The following is a 23,936-nucleotide window of genomic DNA, read 5'->3' as shown; positions in this document are numbered from 1 at the left end:
GTAAAACTGCGCTAATGATAGCCATACAGCATACTGTAAATCTGGAGAGATTCAATATTCCTTCACGAAGTGGGATCTGGTGTAATCTGGAAAGAAGAAGTAGCAGAACTCGGGTAGAATGATGTTCAATCTCGAGTACAAGGTATATGTTGTAATGTCTGCTGACAATAGTATCTTGCAATTCAAATTGATGGGGAGGCAAGTGAAGGATATTGGAAATACTAGCATTGAGTATGATTGAGGGAAGTTCTTTGGAGATCGTATTATGGAACAACCAGAGAGTTTGATAAGTAAAATTTTTTCTCTGGGCGTTGTCTTCTCGTGCCCTAAATCTAACAAAGATCATTCGAGGGAGAAGCCGGGATCTCGGACCCTGAAGGTGCCTTAGGATGCGTATTTGATTCGTATCACTGTGCCAGTCCATTCCATACCCTGTTTTCTAAAAATTCGGAGTAAAATAATCAAAAATTTCGCTTGCTAAAGAAACATCCACCAACAAAATATTTTATTCCACCCCAAATCAAGGTGAAGGTTCAGTTTTGATTCTCGGCTCAGCGGGACCCCCCGGTTTTCTCGCCCATATCCTCCTCCTATAAACTCCGTCAGTCCCAGATCAAGATACTTCAAATGAAGTCAACTTACGCTCGATGATAGCAGTGATTCCGCGGATCCAATAATGCATTCCGCAATTCCGCCACAAAAACAATAACTTCATTCATTGACCAAGGCGCCGGCTCCCCAAAGTTGGTCAAAAGCCACATGCAATACCCTTCCATCCCTTCTGACAAGTGACGAAAACTGGCAGTACCAACTTCCTTCAGCTGTTTATCTCGGGGCCAGGGACCGATCGGTACTTTGTAGTCCTTGATATGGACATCCGTAAACCCGGCTTTCTTAATTGATTCCTGCATGGTGTGCACAGTTCCAGCCTTTCGGCCTGATTTTGCAGCTGCCTTGCTTAAATTGGGGCCCCAAACGCGGAGAACACTATTTTCGGCCATACTGTTGTCATCGCATTCGATAATGCAGCTGACTTCGAATTGTTCGATCCATCCGCCCGGTGCCGAATGACTGAGCCCAGGACATTAGTGCGACTCGGGAGAGATTTGATCAGTAAACTCACTCGTAGCATTGTTTATATAAGCGGTCTGTTTGTTCTGGGGTGAATGCACTATCGAGTCCTCGAAGGTGAATTAAATCAAAGGGATCGCGCCAGGTCCAATTTTGAAGAATGTCGTCGACTTCCAGAATGCAGTTGGGCGGGATCCAGGTGACTGGAGGCGGGAAGAGGTCCACCCCGCGAACCGTCGCTATGACAATTAGAACCACAGCTTGTTTCCAGGACTAAATAGGATTCTTACTATCTGGGAATAAATCGGCAACATCGCTATGCTGAGGTTAGACTCTCACGTGACGTCGCGAAGGGTGATAAACGTACATGGCCCATGTGCCATTCCCGGTTCCAATGTCAAGAATATGCTGTTGGGTCTGAGTAAGGGTGATGAGAGTGGATGGCATGCGACACACCTTTGGTTTATCAACTGGTGCATGGAACAATGGGTTTTTTTTATGAGAATCAAGGGTCATGAGCATCAGGTGACTGTCGAGGTTTAGTGGAGGGACGAGTCTTTTTCAGAGATGACACCCACTATGATTCATAAGCCTCAAACATTTGCTCGTCGGCAGGAACACTGAAGGATAAAGATCAGCATCGGATCTCTGCTTAGTTGTCGCGGTTACCTACGGATAGGCTTGTTCACTGAGAGATTGGTATCTGCTGGCTTGGTGAGCATTTGGTCATTGGGTAGGAGTGCGAGAAAAAGTACCTTCGACCATTTTGTATTAGCCCTGCATGAATGTTCGATGCAATAGACGTTGTTTCGCTACAGACCACGTTAGCTCGTTTATTCCTTAGAAAGTCCACAGACATACGATTTCCAATCACCGGGGGCGGCTTCATCCGTGGGCAAATATAAATTTGGGTCCTAGCAAGGTATCAATAATTGCGGCAAAGCTATATGAGATAAGCGGACAAACCGGCGTAATTCTCAAGTCCATGCCCAATGAATTCGTTCATATAAACGGGAAGGAATTATTGACACAATAAAGCGATGAGGCTCGTGTGAATATAATTGAGCCAAGCTGGTTATAAGATAAAGTAAAAGAAAGAAAAAAAATTGCGTTAACGACTTCCGTTAGTGGAGTTCCCAAGTCAAACACATGGTCTGCGGGGCCGTGGAGACCTCGATGGCTCTAGAGTCTACACCTGACAAATGACACACAGAATCCTTCTCCAGTGGGAATTCTTGGAATTAAATTTGGGGATAAGATAGAGTGGATTTCAATATCGACGATTCAGCGATCAAGGCTATTTAACCAACATGTCGAATTTCCAAAAATTCCGACATCATTGGTCCATCTGCCGGACGGCACAGCAATTACACCTTCATTATCCTTTGTTCTCCGGGTGGGACCATTCGATTGAGTGCATGAACACTAGGGTTCACAACGCCAACTGGAGCCGCGCCCATGATCGAGGCGGCTACTAATGTACCTGGCCAATTCGAGTCCATTCCTACGTCCAGAAGCACCGGGATTCGAAGTTTGTGGCAAACTGTGTTCTTCCCTTCAACCGGGTCTGAGCCGAGAATGAACTCATATGCACAAGAGTCTTTAAGGTAAAACGGATCCACAATGGGACGGGATCTGATGATAAACACTCCGCTAAGCCATAAAAAGCAAGGCTCGATGTGAAGACCGTTGAGATCATTCGGATTTGGAATATAGTGCGTGGGACTCCGCAGGGACGAGTCAGATCCGCAGGTTTCAATCCCGAGATATGACCTGTAGATGTGAAGTACATCAAGGTGTCGGCCAAATGATCCCGATTTCCCCGGAAGCTTTGAATTGTGCTTTCAACGCTCTTCATTTAGCGCCCGCGAAGCATCGATCCCGCCTTAGCCTAGATTTAGCGTTTTCAAAACAGGAATGGGTCACACATTTTCCCCAATTGGAAAAGACAAGCTTGAAATGTATTGGTCGCTTTTTTCTGATATCTTAAACGGCCGGGAGTTTTACCTCGTTATCGTAGGAGTTAAATAATAACAAGATTGAGACTGTGTGTGCGGACACTAGGAGATCGCCCGAGCGCTCGAAAGAGCGGTTCGCTTTCTCCGCATCAACCATCGTACCCCCCACTTCCAACCCTGCCATCTCATCATGTATGACTCCTACCGTAAGTTCTCATGCCCTTTTCACTCGATTTTGCGCCAATCCTCATATCATGCAGGCCCCCACCTACTCCTCGCGCAGGTGCCCCTCACCGTCTCGCCATTCATCAACCTCCCTACCTCGGTTACACTACCCTACACCTACAAGTCGGTCACCTCAACACTCCCTCCATCCGTGACGGTCGACCCCAGCAATTCAGATGTCAAGGCCCGCTATGTCGTTTCATCCAGCGGTGAACATGCCGCACATCCAGACGAGATCCTCACCGCGTGTCAGTCTCTCGGCCAACACCTAAAGAAGACACGAGACGATGCCGAAACTGCGATCAAAGCATGGGAGGAATCTATTAAACAGCGCGATTTAGCTGAGAAGCGGCGCGTCGCTCCTGGGTGGCTGGACCGCGATGAGAAACTGTTGCAGCCCCAGGCGACCGGGTCCTCCGACTCCAAAGGAAATGCCGAGAGTCGAAATGCCGAGAGCCTGCTGGACAGCTCTGAAACTGATCATGGGTCTTCGAATATACCTTCGATTAAACCTCGGGATCAGGGAGAGGAGCTGGATCGGGCATTTGGGGGGCTGGGTGTGGAATGAATTAGGTGGATACTTGACAATTTCCACCAAATACCCTGCAGATATTCTGTTTTTTGAGGCTGCTCGAATATTCGGTCCTGCATGGGTGTATCAGCTAAACTTTTTCCACCTTGAAGTGATCGCGCGGCTTCGCTCTTCTAGGCGTCATACGACTCACGCATGACTGGCTCGCCCAACTTCAGGAATCTCAGTCCTGGGCAGCACTAGTCTTCGGGCTGGCGGTCTAATCAACATCAACCCGCAATCTTGACAGGGGTGTCCTCTTATCTCAGCTAGTTGGATAAGCAATGATGAGGCTATGGGCTCTACGGTGCTTAGGAAAGTCCACATTGCGCCAACTGGTCTCTCAAACCAGCTCGTTCACGCTTACAAACCAATGGTGCATGGCTTTCAAGATGGATTGGTCCTGTCACCGATCAGGTTGCAAGGCAACAGCCTTAAATCTCGTATCAAGGGATACCCGTGGATCATATTTGTAGCTATAGACGAAGTTGAATAAACCGATTGTTTTAATCATGCGAAATTCAATCATTTAAAGTAGCGTACACAAGTAGGTATTTAGTATAGGTATACCTTAATTATGCCCAGGTGGTGCCCAGACGGGCATTGATGATTCCTTGGAGGGGAAGCTAAATGCCTACATCCGCTGCAGTAGCGATAAAGTTGAGTGAATATATATTCTGTACCGCAGAGAGCTCCCAAGGTTGGCGAAAATGGATTAAAACACCACCTGGGCATACTCTACTACGCAGAGAGATCTGCAATAGTGCTTGAACTAAATACTGTATCAATTCAACGGATTGAAAATTAGTAGTCCATTAGACACCCGAGAAATAACAAAAAAGTAAGGCGATTTAGCTCCTGCAAGCAGCTGTCATGAACCGCGGAACAAAGCCCCTCCGCCCCAGAGCTGCCGCAACTTTTCACCTCTAGAACCTCCAACCACCCTGAAAAACCACGCGCAACCATAATAATCCTACCTTTCGAACACCTAAAAGCTCAGGAATAGCTCCTTCAGAATCTCGAAAATGGAGTCTCTCAGCAATGCCCCTGAGGCCTCATCTTTCGTTCCCATTGCAGAGCACCAGTCGCGCACACCGAGCTCCTTCTACTCCGGTCCACCAGTACTGCATTACCACAGCCAGCGATGCAAAATCGTCATCCTTGAGCGTGATTTGATCGCCAACCCCGTTTTGAATGCTCTGCGTGGCGAAAGCGCGACAGCAAACGGAGCCAGTGCGCAAGCCGATGAGGATGAGGAGAGCACCGAGGTTGCCATTGAGGGCGTGGATACATGGGTGGGATCTGAGTGAGTGTCAGACCAATCGCATGAATACGTTCACATCCAGCTAACGAAAGCTATAAGGAAATTTATCTTGTACTCGCCCAGCGCTTCAGCAGGAGTTTCAATTCCCTACCCCTCCATCTCCCTGCATGCGATCCAGCGCCTGCGCGTCCCAGGTACCGATACCGATGTCCAAGGACTATACATGCAAATCGCGATCCCCACCGCTCCCTCCGCAGATGACGAAGAAGAATGCGTTATTCTCACTGTCGTGCCCACCGACGAGACACCTGCAGCCGAACATACAGATACACCACCAGAGCTAGATACCTCCGATGAGATAGAATCACCCACACAACAGCTCTACAACGCCGTCTCCGCCTGCTCGAACCTGCACCCTGACCCCGTGGAGCCGGGTGATGAGGACGATGATGAGGATGGTGCAGCCAAGATCCTCTATGAGGGCTCTTCTGGAAATGGCGACCTGCCGCCTCCTGTAGCTGGAAGCTCAGGATGGATTACAGCAGAGAATATGAACGAGTTCTTTGATGAGGAGGGTAATTGGATTGCGGATGGTGAGCCACCTGCTTTCCCGCTTGGCCCTGGGGCTGGAACTGTGCATGAGCGGGAAGAGGAGAATGGAGCTGATGAGAATGGGGAGGAGGATGATGAGACTAAGTGGCGACGCACTGAATAAACGGGCAAAATAACTTTAGCTCGATATGAGATATCCCAAACCATGCAATCTCTTATTCAAACCTCACTTCTCTCTTAATTGGTTCTAAACCTGGCTAAAAGCAGAAACATCCGTTGACTTGAGACCCCTAGAACCTGACTGGGGAGTGGAAGGCAGAGCACTGGCTGAATGGCCACTTCCAGAACAGGGCCTTGTCCACCATGAAGGAATGCTTTCTCAATCATACTCGGCGCCCCATCAAGTCAGGACTTCTCTCGCGCAAGGAGATACTGGAATGCTGCGAACCTTGAAGTCCCATACTATTAGACTCAAACTCTCTGATCGCGGTCCAGTATCTTGAAGCAGGCTTTCTCTTAACGGTGCTGAATTATTTTGCTTCAATGAGTGATGCCTGTAGAAGCTAGTCCTCACGAAGCGTTGAATGACGATATCAACGCGACCATATTCGTGTAGATTTGGCGCACTGTCATGGGGCTCAAATGTTGTGACCTCTCGAAGTCCAGAAGGCTTCGGCTTCCAGTCACGCTTTCGGTGCCCTTTTTTTTGCTTGCGCTTAGGACTAGCCTTGGTATCCATGTCATTACAAGCGCTCTGCCATTCTTCCCGTGTAGGAAGTCCACCAGCATCGACGAAACCATTCCAACCACTACCATTGGATGGATATTGAAGAACCATGATCCTATTTGACGACTCACTACTGCTGGCCTGGACGTGAGCATTCGCTGCGGCCATGAGGAATAAAGCTATCGAGTTAATCGCGTGATTTGATAGCGCAGGTGCCGGGCTTAGGGCTGGACTGACATGAAATGGGCTGAGGTTTGCGGATTCACCCGCATTGGGTGTTGGCTGTCGCATCGCCGGGGGTAATAAGGACGTTGGCTGCAGTGACTGAGGTCGTTGGGGTTGTGCCCCGACCTGAAGCGGATGCAGCTGTTTTTGGTCGTAAGAAAGGCCATGTCTGGTAGGCTGCTTCCATCATACGGGAGTCCCTGGTCTGCGACCTAGTGACTCGCTTAGCGTTTGGGTCGGGTTAGGCTCTAGGTAGGAGCCAACGTCCCCGACATCCAAGCTATAGCCACATCGGAGTCTTAGAGAAGCGAATGGGATCTCCCAATCTTCGAAGCTCTTTTTCTGACCGACTTCGTAGTCATATTTGCTCCTACGCTCTCAGGCTTCGCTTGGTCAATGAAGCGGAGGCGGTCTCGTGAAGGAGAGAGCGTGACCTTTCGGCTGCAAGGCCTGGGTAATTTCTGATGATAGGACATCCATATTCGGGGCTATCTCATGTTAGTCATGAACATTTGAAAGAGGTACGTACTCAGGCCAAGGTAGGTGTCGCAGTAGTTAGAGACAATGACCAGCGTTCAACCTCAAGAAGCTCACGTTGGCTGGCTTCAATTCACAATAAGAACAACACAAGACGTAGACGAACCGTAGCAGCTGGTACAATCTTGACCAGGAAGGATCTCAACAGGCTCAGAAGGCTGTGGTAGGAAGATCGTAGGAGGTTTGAGGGACAAAGGGCCTTCCTATGTGCCTAGATGACTGTAGGGATTTTTCGAATATTAGCATCATGCTGGGTAAAAACGCTCAGCACCATCTCGTACTCACATAACCCCTTCACTCGCAATGACAGAAACCCCTGGTCATCGGATGCCCACTTCCTGACCTTAATCGAGCACCGCGAAGCATGTCTTGCTGGTGAATACCTGTTCGATTGATCTCTGCCTGATGGTAGATTATCACCAGCATTGGAAGAGCTGAAAGGAGGAAAGGCAAGGTAGGAGGAGATAGATAGGAAGGAGAGATGGCGGAATAGGAGTCGTGTGAGGTAAAGAGTATTGTCGAACATAGATTGTCTCGATATAGTCAAGGAGAACTGTGACTAGAATGCCTTGTGCACTAGAAAGGCAAATCTAATGGAAAATTACCCAGAAAGACTGGGTGGAAGATATAGTAGTAAACTTAGATGCTCTTCTATTCAAGTTCCAACTTCTCTGATATCTATGACTTATATGATGAGCTTTATTTAGACGAAAATGAATATCAACTTTCATTACTCTATTGACTTCTCTCTTACTTTTGCTTCACTTTACCTTTACGTTATATCTAACTTGTCTCGCACATACACCTCACTTCTCTTATCAAGGTCATAAACAATGATCTCCAAAACGACAAAAAAGATAACCAATCACCGGGATACAATCATCCTAAGGCTTATGGCGGAAGTGCTCTAAACAGGCCATGACAACATACTTGTTCTGGTGCGCACTTTGATCTAAGATTACCATAGCAATTTACTCTTTGAAGTGTCCTTTAGCTTGATGACAGGGCTGGATTCACTGCCGATCGCCGTCCCCACAAGCTCGCCGTTCTCAGAGACTAGTCTGTCGCCATTTCAACAGCACATTAGGTCTATCGCGATTCTCAGAGGTCTATTGCCATTCCCATAGCGTCATTGAGCGAAGTCACTTCCGCGTAAGGATGCCAAAACTGCTCACGTTGTGCAAAATATCTAAGTCTAGAAGAAGTAACCATCTTTGGCAGCGACGAAAAAATATTGTAAGGGGCTAACCCTGTAATGGTGAAAAATCTCTTATAATTACGACTAGCTAGACTGATGGATATCAAAATATGATGCACATGACGCACCAAGGTGAATAAACAGAAGAGCAAAAAAAAAAAAAAAAAAAAGACAAATCCTCCAGGCGAGAAGGAAGGTATAAGGCTTTTGAGCACATAAACAGAAGGTAAGCAAAAACACGCCAATGATTCCCATGAAGGGAAGAAGAAAGAAGACAAATAAAGATATAAAGTAAATTACTCTCTCAGAAATCCATCACCATCGTACAAGCTGCCCGGTGTACCAATCCCAAGACCAAGCGCCTTCCCTGTCGGAGTTGTCAAACCACGCGGCACAGAAGACAAAGGCGTTGGTAGACCTCGCTGGCTGGGCATACGGGAAGGAGAGTGGCTGTTTTTCGAGAGAGACCTGGGGATGCTGTTTTGAAGACGGGTAGGCGAGGAGCCGTTATCAGAGTATGTAAAGTTCCCAGCGAGGTGTGCGGCAGATGGCTTCGGAGGTGAGCCACTTCGGTTCGCATCTTCCCAAATGGTGACACGATCCTTGACGGTTCCGCTCCGGTTTCGAGTCTTATAAGTTGAAGTATCAGGAATTATTGAGGCACCAATGAGAGCAAGCGGGGTGTGAGAATCACGATTGCGTCGGCCGGGGCTTGTTGCGTCGGTATTTGTTCGGTACAATGTGTCATTTGATCTCCGCCAGTCGCTGCCTTGGGTACCGGTTATTAAAGGCAGGCCGGTGGCTGATCCAACACCCATAAGTGGTAGTGAGTCCATGGGTTTTGGAGTTGAGTTGCTGCGGGCACTTCGTGCTGGTTGGCTGCGTGGGCCCTTGAGGGGTGTGCGGCGGGGACTGCCATTAGCAATGTGGTTCTCGTATGAAGGGGAGGGAGCTTCTTTCGGGATTGCCCAGACGCTTAGTTCATGCTCAGGAGAGGGGGTATGAGTCAAGGCGCCTTCCTCATTTGGAAGCGAAGTAAAAAGCTCGGGCAAGTCACGGTCCTTGCCGAGCAAGTTGGTGGAGTCGGACTGTGGGTTTGTACCATGAAGTTTCCTATTGGGGGGACTCTTGTTGCACGACGCTACAGGCTCTTCGGCCAAGGGTCCCAATGTGCTATGGGCAGGCTTGTTTCGTCGACTGGAGCGCTTTGAGAGAGGCGATGGCGAGGTTGTGGGCGGAGGGAGAGAAGATAGCGACTTGACATTGCCGTTGATGGCACTTTCACGTAGATCCAGCTCCTCCATTGCATCAAGATCCTCTGGCTCTTCTTCTACCGTGGGGGAGAAAGCGGGACCAGCGAATGTCATAGGCGGATGGATTGAGATTCGTACACAGTTTTGGCGCCTATGGCCCTTTCGTTGCGAGTTTGAACCTTTCAAAGCGGACGGCAGAGGCTGACCGCGGATGGATAGGCTAGACCGTTGCATTGGGCTTGCTGGCATTGGACCAACCGTCTGCCCGGGAGATCCAGTAGAGAACAGTGTGCCATTAGAGTGTGGCGAGCCACCGTAGAAAGGATCAGCATCGTAAGGCTCGCCTTCCCAAACAGCCGGCTGTTGGAGCTGGCTGAAATGTGAAACAACGGACATAGATGAGTTAGAATGTCGCCAGTTGATTGTTGGCCCAGTCTGATATCCATTCATTGAAACGGGCGTTCCACTTCGTACAGATGGATGTCTTTGTGGCCCATTGGAGGATACCGAATCATGTCGACGTGGAATAGGAGTGAAGCTAAATCGTTTATCGCTAGCGTTGCTTGGGTTTCGAGAAGTTGTTGTCAAGCTGCGGCGTGGAGAAGCAATAGGCTCCATTGATGGTCTCCTTCGCCCTTCGGCGGAAGAGGAGGAACGGACGGGGAAGTTGTGAAGAGGAGGCATCGAAGTATTGGCTGCGATGAAACTTCTGCGGCCATTTTTCACACCAACGTCGTTTGCACTGAACGGCACAGATGTACCACCTGATGGGAAGGTTGGTGAGGTCAGCTCTGTATCAAGCGACCTTGGACCCTGTCGGCCATCGTCCAGAATTGAGCTATTTGTTGTATCGAGACTCATGGAAGACAAACGCATAATGGAGTCGTTCCTCAAATAGCTGAGCCTATCTGGTGGGAAGGCAGTTGGTGGTGGTGGCGGTATAGGCTTATCGGGTGCTATTCCTGGTGCTTGACTAGTGACGCTTCCACCTCGAATTCTTGATGGGGATTCTTCGAAGATTCTAGGTGGGGGATCGAGCATTTCCTGCGAGTTTCGGCTTTCCACGACTGGGAAAAGACCCGATCTGTCCTTTTGAGAAGGAAGTGGCCAGGCTGGCGGTGACACTGGACGCATTCCCAGGTGAAAACCTGGCTCCTCAAGAGTTAGATCAGGGGTTTGTCGAGGTGTTCGTTCTGCTGGCAATTCGAGGACCCCTTCCACAGCAGAGAGAGGAATATCATCTCTTGACTGTGAGGCCCTCGGAGGACTATGATGAAGGATCGTTTCAGCCACAGTTGCCATCGAACTCATGCGGCTATGTCTCCGAGATGATCTTGAGAGTCGTTTTGATCGGGATCGTGAAAGCGAATGACGAAGTGACCGTGCTTTCTGCAGGAGTGGGAACGACGAATCTGAGCCGTTCTTCGGCCGCAGGAGATGCTCGGTCGAGTTGACTTGACCCCATTCCGTTGGTTTCCCATAAGGAAGGTAGCCATGGGCTCCGAGAGCACGACCTTCCTCCCGAGATATTTCAGTCAATGTATCCCCAGTGTACCCTATACTGCGGGTATACACTCCATTTCTTAAACCGAGAACCCTCAATGCATGTCGCTCCTTGCGGACTCTCACCCAGACGACAATGGCAACCGCAGAGCAGACGACGAATATGGCCGCGCCCGTGGCCGCGATGGCCACCTCCGAGCCCAGGCTCAGCATAGCCGCCTCGCTGGCGTATTATCTGCCGAAATGATTGAAGCCGGTGCGCGTACAGTTTTCGAAGCCGTTTCTCGTTTTCGATCGCACATTCGTTGGGTATCACTTTTTTCCCTTGACCTATTCCTTTCCAGAGGCTCGATATCCTTCAATGCGTTGTAAGGTTTGTCAAATGTGATATGACCCAACACAAAGCACAACAGCACAGCATCAAAAGGAACAAGGAAACAATGTCCGGAAGAAAGCGCCATTATTGACATTCCCGCTCAAAGTTCCGTTTGTTATGGGAACATTGATTATAGCCCAAGAATGTGGCCGCATCATCAGCGACTGCCATTAGGAATGTTGGCGGCCACACTGTCGTATCCCTTCGTTGTGGATAGTTATACTAGTCTCCCGCGAATCACAAAGCATAAATCATGCATTGGCACGTCTGTGCGAGAGGATCTAAGCTGATTGGATGGAGTCGCATCCCAATGTTCCTCATCCGACTGTACGTGTTCAAGATCAGCATGATAAAAAGACAATTAGGAATGAGCTGTCACTAGGCCAATGCCCAACGCTGCTTCTCGGACAGAAGAATTATCATCTGAACAAGACTCATTGAGTAAGAGGATCTAGGGACGCGTTTTCATGTTCTGAGATCATATAGGGTGGGTACACCCTGGCAATCAATCTCGCTCGTTCTCGAGCCAAGTCGCCTGTGAGGGCAATTCGAAGCCATCCTTCTTGGTGGTTTGAAATTTGCTCATGGTCGAAAAAAAAAGTCAACTCCTTGACATTTGGGATTTAATATACTCTAGAGTCTAAAAAGATCAAATCCTTCTCGCGAGTCAGTGTTGAAGTTGGCATGCTCGACATTAAGGACGGGCGGCAGGTCCCTTGCGTGTCCAAAACTTCTTCCTCATTATCCTAGTATGGAGGCTCTTGGCCACCTAAAAAATGACTTCAAAGACATTTAGCTGTTGCTTATGATATTCAATTTTATTTTCTCCCTGCAGCTTTCGCAATTGTTCGCGTTTTTCTATTGGTCTTGCCCTAGGACAGAAAGCTTTCGGAGTAGCTTGATGTCATTTAGAGGGCGTCGTCTGTATAGTGATTATCTACATGACAATTATTCTGGTCATAGGAGGCTCCTAATAAGAAAGGATTTCTAATGGAAGCATTTTTGATGTTTGCCTGGTGTTTGCGTATACCAGATTGTCCCTTGATTCCCTGACGATCTGCGCCTCCTTGCCTCGTCGAATCAGCCGACAGCTTCTACCTAGATACCAAACAGATGCAATGGCAATGTCCAAGATAGGATATCGGTAAGCCCACTGGTTTACCCGAGAGCTCACGGACTGATAAATCCCCGACTCTCATTGACATCGTAGAGATCAGCATAGTGTTGCTTCGCCATACCATGGCATGGAGTCCTCGCGATGTACCCGCCTTACCCCATCGGAGTAGGTTTTACTGTCAGAATCGTCGCAGATTCAAGGAGTCTCTTATACTCCTTCTTTCTCAGACCATCATGCGATTTACTCCTCGAATTTACCCCCTTTCCATCTCTATGTACCCTTACTGATACAAACATCATCAACCCGAATGACAAAGGTCTCTTTGTCCACAGCAACAGGGCACTTCTCGGGCATCTTAGCTAGGCACGTTTTCTGAGCATATTCCTGGGCACGTTCATTCCGAATATAAGGCTGCCATGGTGACTGGTGCTAGTGTCAATGGAAGTTACCCTATCTGGATCGCGATCGAGAACACCAGCTTTGTGTTCGATAGGACCAAGGAAATATGGGTCGTATAGGTCAAGCTCGTGTACTGAAGGATGTTAACATTTACTATGCGTTGAATCTGTCAAACTTTACTGTCAGTATTGTATTAAAGCAGAAGTCTACTACCTAAGTTATCAAGAATGGGCTGAGTTCATGCCGGCAAAATCGTTGCTCGTGTTTGATCGCTCAGTCAATTTCGAGGTTGTGATGGAAGGGACTGCTTACTTACACGCAGGGAGACAGATGTATGCTACCAGGACCTTGGGAAGAAAGTCATTTGGAGAACGCTTTCAGGATGCATAACTTTTCCTTCATCTCACTATCTAACCATACTCAATGTTGGCCGACTCTCATCACGGCGCGCGTGGCTGCGTAGGCCGCTCACCCGGACCCGGAACTACCCTTGCTTGTCGCATGGGCCCTGCGCCCCCATGATATCACCCTCCACTGACCGCCGGCGGCACCCGTGCCTTGCACTGACCCCCTCAGCCCTCGGCTGATAAGCAAGCCACCACCTCACTCTGCGGCGGTTGTAGCGGCGGTCTCATCGAAAAGAGTGGTGAGATGCTCGGCGGTGGCGGCAACCCAGTCATCAACACGGGAGGCGACGAGGCTTTTGTCGGCGCCAGACAAAGGGACGTCTTCCTTGCTCTCGTAAGAACTGGCGTAGGCGACGGGAGAATAGGCCTCGGGTTGCTGGAGGTCATGGTGAGAGGAATAGACGGATGAGGTGGAGTTACGGCCTACTCCAGGTAAAGAGACCAATTCAATTGGAGGTTCATTGAAGTCGCGGGGCCGAGACAGGACCTCGGCAGTATGGTCATAGATGACATTGCCTTCTTCAAATATGCGATCGGTGTCATCGGGGGATACCTCGGTGAAGAGGGCGGGGATGTCCATGCGCCTATAGAAGGCATAGTAGGCGCGACGGGGGAGTCGGAGGACATAGCGGCAGCAGTTCTTCACGGTGCCCCATAGGCCCTCGGGCTGGAAGCAGTTATTCAGGCATTTCCAGATGCGCAACCAGATTCGCCAGTACAGGATCGAAAAGCCGCAGGAGCAAAGGACGACGATGATGATGGAGAGATCGGAGTAGTACTCGGAATCCATGATGATGGGCTTTAGGCGCGTGTACGATCGAGGTTCGTTTTTGGGCTTCGGTTTGATCATTGCTTGTTTTCATTTCGACAATTTGAATTTGTGTATCCCGACGACTAAGCGGTTGCGTTTGTCGTGATTATGTCGTCGAAATCGTGAGGTTTAGTTCTGGCCTCGAGAGTGCTACCCAGTTGGTGCTTCTTCGAGACCCTTTACCTTGCGTATCCTTCTCATTCTGACAAAGTCGTAGATAATCATTCAATCATATTATTCGAAGTAAGAGAAGACAAGCCCATTATTGTGATTAGAAGTCATACATTGGTTGGGAGATAATAAAAGAGCTTGAGGCTAAAGTCTTGCACAGAGTATATGAGGTCTAAACGTATCGTGAGATGAAATGAATGTAACGCTGCCTATGATGAAAGCTTGACAAATTCATTCGTGCCGTGACCTGTCGTTGTCTATACTATCCATGGCGTTCTTAGTAAGACGACCAGGTTCTGCGTTCCCAAGTGGACAGCAAAGTGACTCATTTGTCAACAGAATAGCATTATTGCACAACAAAATGATCACACCGCTCCATGGAAGCTGATAAAATCAGCTGACAAGCACGCCTAGCTTAAATTTACAAGTGGGCCTACAAATGGCTTAAGCCACCATGTATCTGCCGATCGCTGTACTGATGAAATGACGACATGCAGTGCTGGCGCCACGATTTCTACGTTAAGCGGAATAAACCTGAAACCCACATGTTTAACGTCGATCAGAAAGATAAAGATGGCATGTGCAAATCAAGTAGATAGCGGTCAGCGCAAGATCGAATGAGGCCCAGTGATCGCATCACGGGCCCCGCATAATCTCGGAATGACCGACCACGCTCGGATCTAAGAATGTCAGTTGATCTTCATAACCGGGAGCTCCCTATACTTGTTTAATAGCAATCGCATATATCTTGGTAGCTTCCCTCAGTTCATTCTAGCCCTCTCTTTCCTGTTCTCATATAATTACGAAATAAAGGTATAAGAGGTGTTCCTTTGTTCGGGTTATAATTAAGCTTCACGTTGAAAGACAACCGCGGAGTGAACGCTCGGAACCCGCCACTGCTGCTTTGACGCAGCGAAATCAATGGATTCCATTGTCAAATACGACTCGATTCAAAGGGCATTCACGACAGATCATTTTACAAGCTCACGCATTATAAAATAATGTTTCGCGCAACATCCTCTACCATTCTCTACTTCCTCAACAACCACCAAACATTACAATACTGAGAACATAAAGCATTATGAACTTCAAGAAGGCTTCTCACATGGCTACATATAACTATCACACCCAGGAGAAGCAATGGGAGGAGGCAGAGAAAGTAGTGGTGGTACGAAGAACATCATGTTTCCACCCAATTGAGCGGCGAGCTAACAAATTCATATATAGGCAAGAGCCTTGGAAGAAGCACTTAATTGCAGAAAGTGCCCCCTCAGCATCACAGAAGCCACAATGAAAGCAGACATTGATCAAGGCAACTACATCACAAGCAGCTACCCACCATTCTTCCCGAACGCCAACAAGCGGGATGAAAACATCTCCCCACTCGACACAAATACTCCAAACAACAACCTCTCCCACTGGAAAGTCATTAATGAGGCTCAGCGTCAACAATACTACAAGATTGTAGAGCACAGTCTTGACGCTCGACTCCACGAGGATGCATCCACAGACCCTGATATGGCCATTCTCTTCGCACACTATCAGGTAGACTACCACATCCGACAACACTATCTTGCTTACAGAGGCGTGTTAACGCTCTGTCGTGATGCAAGTGACATGCAGACGCTACGCAAATGGCAGTGGCGTATGGACACGATCGACACGATCATCGCATCGGATGGTAGCCATCCGGTCCAGCCAAAGGTACATCGACCTACTGGCTGGCCGAAGGATGGAAACCTGGAGATGCTGCACCAGACGCACTTATGGAAGAAGTCGTGGAAGGTTCGACAGAAGCGGGTGGAGGAGGTTCGGGCTCGATGGGCGGTTATCATGGAGGAAAGGCGCCGGCAAAGGGAGCGACTATTGGCGAAGCAGGCTTCAACACTTACGGTCCGTTTGTATTTTGGTGGGGAGTTGTGTGGATTGAGGGAGTTGGAGCGGAAGGTATATCCCGCAGCAGGTATGCGGATGGGGAGAACTACACAGAGCTCTGGATTTTGAGCTGGGATTGTGAGAATTGCATAGCGCAGGAGTTGCAGGTACTGAGCTGGTCTCGCTGCGTTTTCCACTTATAACCATATTCGGTTTCTTCTCTAAGTCGTTTCACAATCTACGTAATCTGATGGACTCTATCCATTGTAGATGTAGGCGTAGCTGTCATATGCCAAGGTGATCCACAAGCACCATAGGTGACATCTGACATGCATGCCCTGTTGATATGGGCTTCAGGATTATTGTATGAAGGATTAGCTAGGCACATGACATTCACTCCGCCTTCTTATTAGGTTTCGTGAGATGTGAGAGATCTCGGGCGTTGTACAAGATGTACCCCGGAAGTTCGAGGATGAAGATTGGCAGGCCCTCATTTACTACCCCTTTACCATGGCCTGTTACATGCTTTCTAACTAGGAACTAGGTTGTTAAGCGATGGTTCGGAGGATAACAGCCCGTTGCTAGAAGCACAAGAATTTCAAACTCAGTCCATGTCTTTGAAAGCCAAGTAAGTCTACTACGCACTTGTCATTTTCTTTGAGTAAACCCCAAAATATGTTGTGTATTTGCGTTGTGTGTGTGCCAATCATATGGGTCTTAATAGTGAAGATGCAACAATAAGGTTATTTAAGGCTCAACCTTTTAGGTGCCAAAAGGGTTGATCCATGCTCATGAGCCATGACTATCCAGCTGGCTAGGATAATCAGCGCGAGTTGGGTTACTATGCTTTTGAGAGTACGAATCTGGTGAAACAACAAGGATGGGACATCTGGAGTAATAACAGTCCACATAGTGTCTTTATGGTGAGACATGAATGTTTGTTTGGCTACTACTCTGTAGCCATAATCATGACATAGATATCCGCGATGAGGCGACCTCAAGTCGGATATAAATATCGACATGATTTCTTCCGATTGCAAAGAATGAGACTTGGTACTCGGATAAGTCATATTCGTGATCAATATCCCTTCAAGATGCGTCTCACATCGATCATTGCTCTTTTCCTCGCCAACTTGGCTGTTGCTACCCCGATCGAGGAGATTTCCAACAATGTCGCTTCTGAGGCAGACATAGCTCGATGCTCGCGACGTTATGATATATGCATCAAAGTAAGCCCTTGAAACTTGTCTACTTATCACTTTCAGGACCTCGGTTAACAATGCTATTGTAGGACTGTGGTCGAAAACACATGGGCGAACACTGCAGACATGTACGTCGATTGATTTCAAGATTTGACCAACTTGATTGCTAATACAGTGATAGCGATGCTACCAAGACTTTTGCTATTGATTGAACATAACCACAGTTTTCAACGAGCTGTGAGCTTGTCAAGAAGAGGTCATATCGGGATTTGATTTAGGGGGCCGAGCGCGTGGTGATAGTATTATACCAGGAACCCAAACGATTGGCCGGATTATTGAGTCGTGGAGGATACTTCATCTTTCCCTTAGCTTAGCATAACAGGAATCCACGGCACTGAAATCCTGATATTTGCCTCTATTGTATCTATCAAGAGCGGATCCTCTCTCCACCGTACTGTTGAACAGTTTTGTAGCCATGACGATGCGTCAAGTCAAACCTTGACCCCGCCATAGATCAGCAAATACCCTGGGGTACTGAACCCCACCACACTTGATTAATAGCTCATCGCCTGATATGCGGGGGAGGACCGTACCGAAAGGAAACCCTCGTGCAGCATTTGCGTTCAATTCTGCATGTCCGCATTCCCGGTGACCGTGACTTTCAGGGTGGGGAGCGATCACCACATATCCCTACTGCATTGAGACGAATTCCCAGGTTTTGTCGCCAAGTAACCTGACCCCACCTGCACACCCCTCAATATGTACTGGGGGATTCGAGGCCCGAGACAAAACGGGATGAGCACTTGAAGTGTCTCATTTGCGGACTGCACTGCAACTCGTTTTCTTCCGTACATCCTGAGATATAAGAGGTTCACGCCCAGGCACCGATCTCCCGCGCCCAGAGCGGCTGTGGCTGGGAGCTTCTTGCTTCCATGTGCGGTAATTACTACGCCTCTGATTTGCTGCCCGCTGCCAGGCTTTGCTACCCAAGCAACATTTGGTCTAGCACACTGATAGGTAGAAACCTGAGCCCCAGCCTCAGCCTCCCATCCAAGCCCAAGAGGACCCATGGTGCAGCCTCACTGCCCACATTTTCCCTGATTCGCTTTGGGCCGGTTGACCATGGGCACGGGGAACCTCCGTTTTTTTGAGTCAATGGATACCCAATGAGCGTGGTGCTAAGTGTGACTAATCTGACCGGTCTGCATTTCGTCACGGTTAACAGGTCAGTGCTGGATACTTGTTCCAGTTCCAAGGCCACGCAGATCGGGAAGATCACTGACGTTGGGGTTAAAGAAGGGGGAGCAAATGCAACATGGCATTATTTTGCCCGTGATTATTGATCATTTGCATGGTACATGTTCCCGAGACTGTGGCCACTAGAGGACCGAGAACGGATATCCCGCGTGGGAAGATAAAATGAGATGCTATTGATGAAACTAGTCATATGCGCCCCGTACTGAAAATGGTCAGTTATTGACCCTGTTATTTTCTCCCTTTTTCCTGTACTTTTCTCAAGGTTTTAGTACTCGGAGGACTGCGCACCGCAAACATCATAATTATTCAACCGGGAAGCCGTATAGGGAATGACGTAAGGGCAATCCGATTCAGATGGTCCCGAGCCACCGGCCCGCAAGAGGCGAAAATGAAAGGAAATGAAGGGAGCAATTGTCATAATGAATGAAAGAAAACCATTTTGAAGACGATATAATGTAGTCATGTAGAATTATCAAGATCACTTGAATCGGGCGATCTTGAAGGCACTAAGAAATGACGTCCTTTACGACCCGACCGTATGAAAAAAAGTCCCCTCAAACGAGGGGAACCAACATCCACTCGACCCACCATCTTCCACTCCGGATAGGAATGAAAGTGGGCTAGTAATCGTTTGGTGGAACACTAGCTGGTTTATAACGTCGGCTCCTGATTTCCTTCCCGATCTTTCTTCCCTTTAATTCTTTCACTCTTTCAACACCCCCATCCACCATATTAACCGCCATTTTAACCCTACTTGCTGATCATCACCCGCCATCATGTCGAAGACCAAGGTTCTTTTGGTCGGAGCTGCGGGTGAAACCGGAGGTTCTATCGCAAATGGATTGCTGGAAGATGGAGGCTTTGTACGTTATCACTATCCATTCCATCGTCGATCGATCCTTACTAACCCTGGCGCTTTGCTATGTAGGAGGTGATCGCCCTGGTTCGCCCGATCTCCGTTCACAAGCCCGCTATTGTTAGACTGCAGGATCGTGGTATTGCCATCCGGAAATGCGACCTAAAGGCTAGCGAGGAGCAGCTGGTTGAGGCCCTGGCAGAGATCGATGTCGTCATCAGCTGTGTCGGCCCCGCTGAGCAGCAGGACCAGATTCCGCTGGCCAAGGCGGCGAAGAAAGTCGGCGTCAAGCGATTCATTCCCTGTGGTTTCATCACTGTTGCACCCCCAGGTGGTGTGATGTGGCTGCGTGACGAGGTAAGAAACTGCGCACGCGTGGTGCCATCATTGAACTGACCACTGACCATTTTTTTTGCGCCCATACAGAAAGAGATCGTCTACAACCAGATTCGCCAGCTGTGGCTCCCGTACACTCTTGTCGATGTCGGCTGGTGGTACCAGCTGTCCTACCCTCGCCTCCCCTCGGGCCGTGTCGACTATGCTATGACATCGGGCAACGATGAGATTATTGGCGATGGAAATGTGACCACTGCCCTGACAGACTTACGGGATATCGGTCGCTACATGGCCCTGATCATCAATGACCCGCGCACCTTGAACAAGAAGGTCCTTGCGTACAACCTGGTCTCCACACAGAACGAGATCTACAGCCTCATGGAGGAAATCGCCGAGGAGAAGATCGACCGCAACTATGTATGTGCCAATAATTTTTCGAACGAGGGATTCGGGAACTAACCATTTTGCTTTTTCCGGAATACAGGTCCCCGAGGAAACCATCTGCAGCAGAGTCTTGGCTGCCCGACAAGCTAGTGAAACCTACCCATTCGACCCCATCAAATTCATTCCCCGCTATCTCGCCGAATACCAATACTCCTGGGGCATTCGGGGTGACAACAACCCTGATTACGCCCGATACCTCGGGTACCACTTGACCCCCGAGCTCTACCCCGAGTTCAAGCCGACCGACTTCCGCGAGTACCTGGAGTCCGTGATCCGCGGCACTGCCAAGGGTGTCTACACGGACCGAGTCATTTCTCGGAAGCACCAGCGCCACTTCCCCCGCACTGAATCGAGCGACTCGCTGTACACCCGCATCTTCCCTCGGACCGAGTCGAGCGACTCTCTTATGTCGCGATGAATTGAACGAATTTTCTCTTCCCCCGCTCCTGTGGGAGCGACCGTGCTCCAGGTTGACGCCGACCGTTCCCACCGCACTCGCACTTGTTCTTCTTTGCGTTGAAACAAATTCACGATATCTCCCCTCTACCCCATAGATTGGGGCCTTGGTTTGATTTGGGGCGTCTTGATAACATTAGGCGTTTTATGATGTTTACGGCTTTGGTGGGGAACATACACGCGGAGCCTCTTGAGCCACCCTCGATGGGCTTGCCGTGACGATAGAGAGTTGCTGGCATATAACCTAAGAAGTTCTGCTTTATTTCCGCCATATTTCATACTTTTTGAGTTTGACCGTGCTCTACGGAGACGGTCCTCGTTGCATATAGAAATTTATACATCATAACCTTGGTGATTGCTAATTTCACTGTCCGTCCACACTCGTTCCTTCCTCCGTTGGTGCTGTCTAAGACCACAGCTCTAAGCTTCACTTGAACTGTAGAAATCGTATATCTTTCATGATTCGTATATCTTTCATGGTTTCCACGAACCGCTGGCATGGATCTGTCCGAATATCTACGCCAGCGAAATCGGTCTTCAAATTATGAATCTGCACAAAGTATACCTGCCCCGTCGATTGCATCTGCGAGGACTGCTCCGGAACACCAAGAGGCCACCCGACATGGACCTCATGGGGATGTTACCTTTGGGTTTGTCGACATCTACCAGTCTCTATCACCTCGTCAAGTCGGAGTTATCGGTTTGTGGAGACCCCTTCGTAAGTGAAAAGGGCACACTAATTTGTGTCTACAGCGGTTGGGTCAGCCATTGGCACGGGCTTGATGATCGGGACTGCCAGGGCTCTCACAATGTAAGCCCTTTCATCACACATGACGGACTCTTGATCGTGAATTAAACTAACTGGGCAACAGGAGCGGCGTGAGTGATATTGATCTACAACGCTTCTGCGCATGACGAGCTAATGGTCTACAGCCGGCTGCCATGATGATATCATACAGCTTCGTCGGGTTCTCGGTATACTTGGTTCTATTGGCCTTGGGTGAAGTCGCTGCTTGGTTGCCAAAGCCATATACCGTGGCAGACCAGGCCGTTCGATTCGTTGATCCGGCTTTGGGCTTCAGTGTGGGTTGGATGTGAGTTTCACAATGAGCCTTTTTGTGATACCGTCTCACCGGCTGATATAGATACTGGCTGAAATATGCCATCGTCACCCCAAATCAATTGACGGCCGCCGCTCTACTCATTTCGTATTGGGTTGATGCTGACAGGATCAACCCCGGTGTGTGGATTTCTGTTCTGCTTTTCGTGATCATCCTCGTCAACTTTGTTCACCATGGACTCCCCAGTCGAGTCGAGTTTTACGTTTCATCCTTCAAATTATTCATCATGTCCGCTCTAATGATCTTGTCGATGGTCATTGCTGTGGGAGGAGGACCAGATCATGATACTCGAGGATTCCGATTTTGGTATAAGCCCGGTGTGTTTGATCTATTCGGGGCTCGGGTGAATCACGGGTTGCTCGAGAAGTTTTTGGAGACCTGCGCAACAACGTCTTCGGCGACGTTCGCCTTCATTGGGAGTGAACGGTCGGGCATTATGGTCCGGGCTCCTAACATACGAAAGGCTATTTCCCGTGCCATTAAGCACACATTCTATCGGGTGTTGGTGTTTCATCTTTTGGGAATCACTCTGTTGGGTATGCTCGTTCCTCGAGACTCGATCAGACTGGCCTTTGCTCGTGATTCGACCAAAGGTGCTGCCGCATCTCCTTTCGTTGCGGCCATTTATCTCTCCGGCATCGCAGTGGTGCCGGACATTCTGAACGGTTGCATTCTGTTATTCGTGTTGTCCATAGCCAATTATGACCTTTACCTGGCCACCAAGGCGATGTGCGATCTCTCTCTCAAGCGCCGTGCGCCTTCTTTTCTTCTCTACACCAATCGCCGCGGAGTTCCCGTCTACGCTCTAGCTGTATCCTCATCTGTCGCAACATTAGCTTATGTCAACGTCGCCGAGGATTCACGGCTTGTATTTGGCTATCTCGTGGATATGGTGACGACGCTTGGTCTTTTGGTCTGGGTGTGCATCCTCATCACTCACATCGCTTTTGTGCGGGCACGCAAAGCCCAGGGTATCCCCGATGAGGTACTTACATTTCGCGCCCGGTTCGGTCTTGCTGGGACCTGGCTAGGTCTTGTACTCTGTCTGTTCATATCGATAACCATGGTTCTTGGCGCGTTCACATTTGATCGTAATGGCAAGCTCATGTTCCACTATCAGTCCGCTGTGGCGTCATTCGTGGGTGTCCCGATCTTTTTGATATTAATTTTGGGGTATAAATTAGCGATGCGCACCAAACATGTGAATTCAAGGAATGCGGATATGTGGACTGGCAAGTTGGATATTTGATTCGACCGGTTGTTACCTGCCCAGGTGTAGAGGTCGTTTTGAATGGTTGAGTGTGTTCCTCTGCTCCTGGCGCTCATCAAGAAATATACGTACCTGTGTTCTGCAGTTTTTGACTTGCCATATCCCAGCCCTAGGGTGACTCTGTCATCCCAGATGTCCGAGGGCCTGAAATGAAATGCATTGATACACGCACAAGTACACACATTCCGCCACCCGTGGACGTGGCCTGTCATATACGGGGATGATATCCTACCCGCCGAGTCGGTGCGGCAAACCAACCACGATCTGCATCATCAGCCATCATTAATTTTCTTTGCCCCCGCTTCTGCACCTTACCCATGGAAGGATTTTTGCCATCAAAATGGCTTGAAAGCTTGCTTTTCCTTGTCACAGAATTGTTAGTCCGCTTTCATGACCTGACAAGGTAAGATTCTAGTCAAATATTTGTACCGCCGCAGTTCCGCGGGTCAAAGCCTAGGATACGATGTCTTTGCATTGGAGCACTTTGCATGTATACTATAGTGAGATATTTGATAACATTTCGAGGAATTTTCAAGCAAGCGTTTAGGTAGAACGAACAGCTTAGCCTAGCCTAGCTTAAAGCCCCAGCGAGCAATATAGAGGGTAAAGTCGCCTTCAGCCCAGGGACGGCGGTGAAAATGGAGGTGAGCAGGCTATCGATCTCCGACGCACTACATGCATAATGTTGCGCAATAATGTGGGGTACTTTAATAGGTAGACCTCCTGGGGGTGGATCGTCGATCCAATAACTTGC

The 23,936-nt window shown here is 48.9% G+C and overlaps 10 protein-coding genes across 10 annotated transcripts; 7 read left to right on the top strand and 3 right to left on the bottom strand.

Moving 5' to 3' along the window:
- Window positions 1–520: 520 nt before the first annotated feature.
- N7503_011627 (class I SAM-dependent methyltransferase) lies at window positions 521–2,085 on the bottom strand (the record flags this gene model as incomplete). Its single annotated transcript, XM_057071173.1, has 10 exons — window positions 2,038–2,085; window positions 1,933–1,985; window positions 1,827–1,883; window positions 1,745–1,774; window positions 1,650–1,691; window positions 1,439–1,600; window positions 1,362–1,387; window positions 1,124–1,310; window positions 643–1,071; window positions 521–590 (listed from the first exon to the last, which is right to left on the bottom strand). Exons 1-10 carry the CDS (start codon window positions 2,056–2,058, stop codon window positions 521–523), a joined length of 1,077 nt encoding a protein of 358 aa, XP_056917784.1. The 5' UTR covers window positions 2,059–2,085.
- Window positions 2,086–3,219: 1,134 nt separating this feature from the next.
- N7503_011626 (uncharacterized protein) lies at window positions 3,220–3,822 on the top strand (the record flags this gene model as incomplete). The annotated part of the gene is made up of 2 exons (XM_057071172.1): window positions 3,220–3,235; window positions 3,290–3,822. 2 exons carry the CDS (start codon window positions 3,220–3,222, stop codon window positions 3,820–3,822), a joined length of 549 nt encoding a protein of 182 aa, XP_056917783.1.
- A 1,028-nt stretch (window positions 3,823–4,850) lies between these two features.
- On the top strand, window positions 4,851–5,804 carry N7503_011625 (Voldacs domain-containing protein; the record flags this gene model as incomplete). Its single annotated transcript, XM_057071171.1, has 2 exons — window positions 4,851–5,131; window positions 5,189–5,804. 2 exons carry the CDS (start codon window positions 4,851–4,853, stop codon window positions 5,802–5,804), a joined length of 897 nt encoding a protein of 298 aa, XP_056917782.1.
- A 242-nt stretch (window positions 5,805–6,046) lies between these two features.
- N7503_011624 (uncharacterized protein) lies at window positions 6,047–6,536 on the bottom strand (the record flags this gene model as incomplete). Its single annotated transcript, XM_057071170.1, has 2 exons — window positions 6,047–6,073; window positions 6,216–6,536. 2 exons carry the CDS (start codon window positions 6,534–6,536, stop codon window positions 6,047–6,049), a joined length of 348 nt encoding a protein of 115 aa, XP_056917781.1.
- A 2,088-nt stretch (window positions 6,537–8,624) lies between these two features.
- On the bottom strand, window positions 8,625–11,297 carry N7503_011623 (uncharacterized protein; the record flags this gene model as incomplete). The annotated part of the gene is made up of 1 exon (XM_057071169.1): window positions 8,625–11,297. The coding sequence occupies one exon, from the start codon at window positions 11,295–11,297 to the stop codon at window positions 8,625–8,627; it is 2,673 nt and encodes an 890-aa protein (XP_056917780.1).
- Window positions 11,298–13,399: 2,102 nt separating this feature from the next.
- N7503_011622 (uncharacterized protein) lies at window positions 13,400–14,188 on the top strand (the record flags this gene model as incomplete). The annotated part of the gene is made up of 4 exons (XM_057071168.1): window positions 13,400–13,435; window positions 13,553–13,717; window positions 13,868–13,981; window positions 14,042–14,188. 4 exons carry the CDS (start codon window positions 13,400–13,402, stop codon window positions 14,186–14,188), a joined length of 462 nt encoding a protein of 153 aa, XP_056917779.1.
- Window positions 14,189–15,446: 1,258 nt separating this feature from the next.
- Window positions 15,447–16,369, top strand: N7503_011621 (uncharacterized protein; the record flags this gene model as incomplete). Its single annotated transcript, XM_057071167.1, has 2 exons — window positions 15,447–15,533; window positions 15,593–16,369. The coding sequence occupies 2 exons, from the start codon at window positions 15,447–15,449 to the stop codon at window positions 16,367–16,369; spliced, it is 864 nt and encodes a 287-aa protein (XP_056917778.1).
- Window positions 16,370–17,334: 965 nt separating this feature from the next.
- N7503_011620 (uncharacterized protein) lies at window positions 17,335–17,720 on the top strand (the record flags this gene model as incomplete). Its single annotated transcript, XM_057071166.1, has 2 exons — window positions 17,335–17,469; window positions 17,667–17,720. 2 exons carry the CDS (start codon window positions 17,335–17,337, stop codon window positions 17,718–17,720), a joined length of 189 nt encoding a protein of 62 aa, XP_056917777.1.
- Window positions 17,721–19,475: 1,755 nt separating this feature from the next.
- N7503_011619 (aromatic alcohol reductase) lies at window positions 19,476–20,753 on the top strand (the record flags this gene model as incomplete). Its single annotated transcript, XM_057071165.1, has 4 exons — window positions 19,476–19,562; window positions 19,628–19,912; window positions 19,982–20,308; window positions 20,376–20,753. 4 exons carry the CDS (start codon window positions 19,476–19,478, stop codon window positions 20,751–20,753), a joined length of 1,077 nt encoding a protein of 358 aa, XP_056917776.1.
- A 536-nt stretch (window positions 20,754–21,289) lies between these two features.
- Window positions 21,290–23,161, top strand: N7503_011618 (putative amino acid permease; the record flags this gene model as incomplete). Its single annotated transcript, XM_057071164.1, has 5 exons — window positions 21,290–21,491; window positions 21,545–21,602; window positions 21,664–21,670; window positions 21,725–21,885; window positions 21,937–23,161. The coding sequence occupies 5 exons, from the start codon at window positions 21,290–21,292 to the stop codon at window positions 23,159–23,161; spliced, it is 1,653 nt and encodes a 550-aa protein (XP_056917775.1).
- Between the last annotated feature and the right edge of the window lie 775 nt (window positions 23,162–23,936).

This window comes from Penicillium pulvis (assembly GCF_028828015.1).
Source record: "Penicillium pulvis strain IBT 33274 chromosome Unknown scaffold_8_segment0_segment0, whole genome shotgun sequence".
In the NCBI taxonomy this organism is placed as follows: domain Eukaryota; kingdom Fungi; phylum Ascomycota; class Eurotiomycetes; order Eurotiales; family Aspergillaceae; genus Penicillium; species Penicillium pulvis.
Note: the sequence above shows the minus strand (reverse complement) of the source record. Positions and strands in the feature narration are given on the sequence as shown.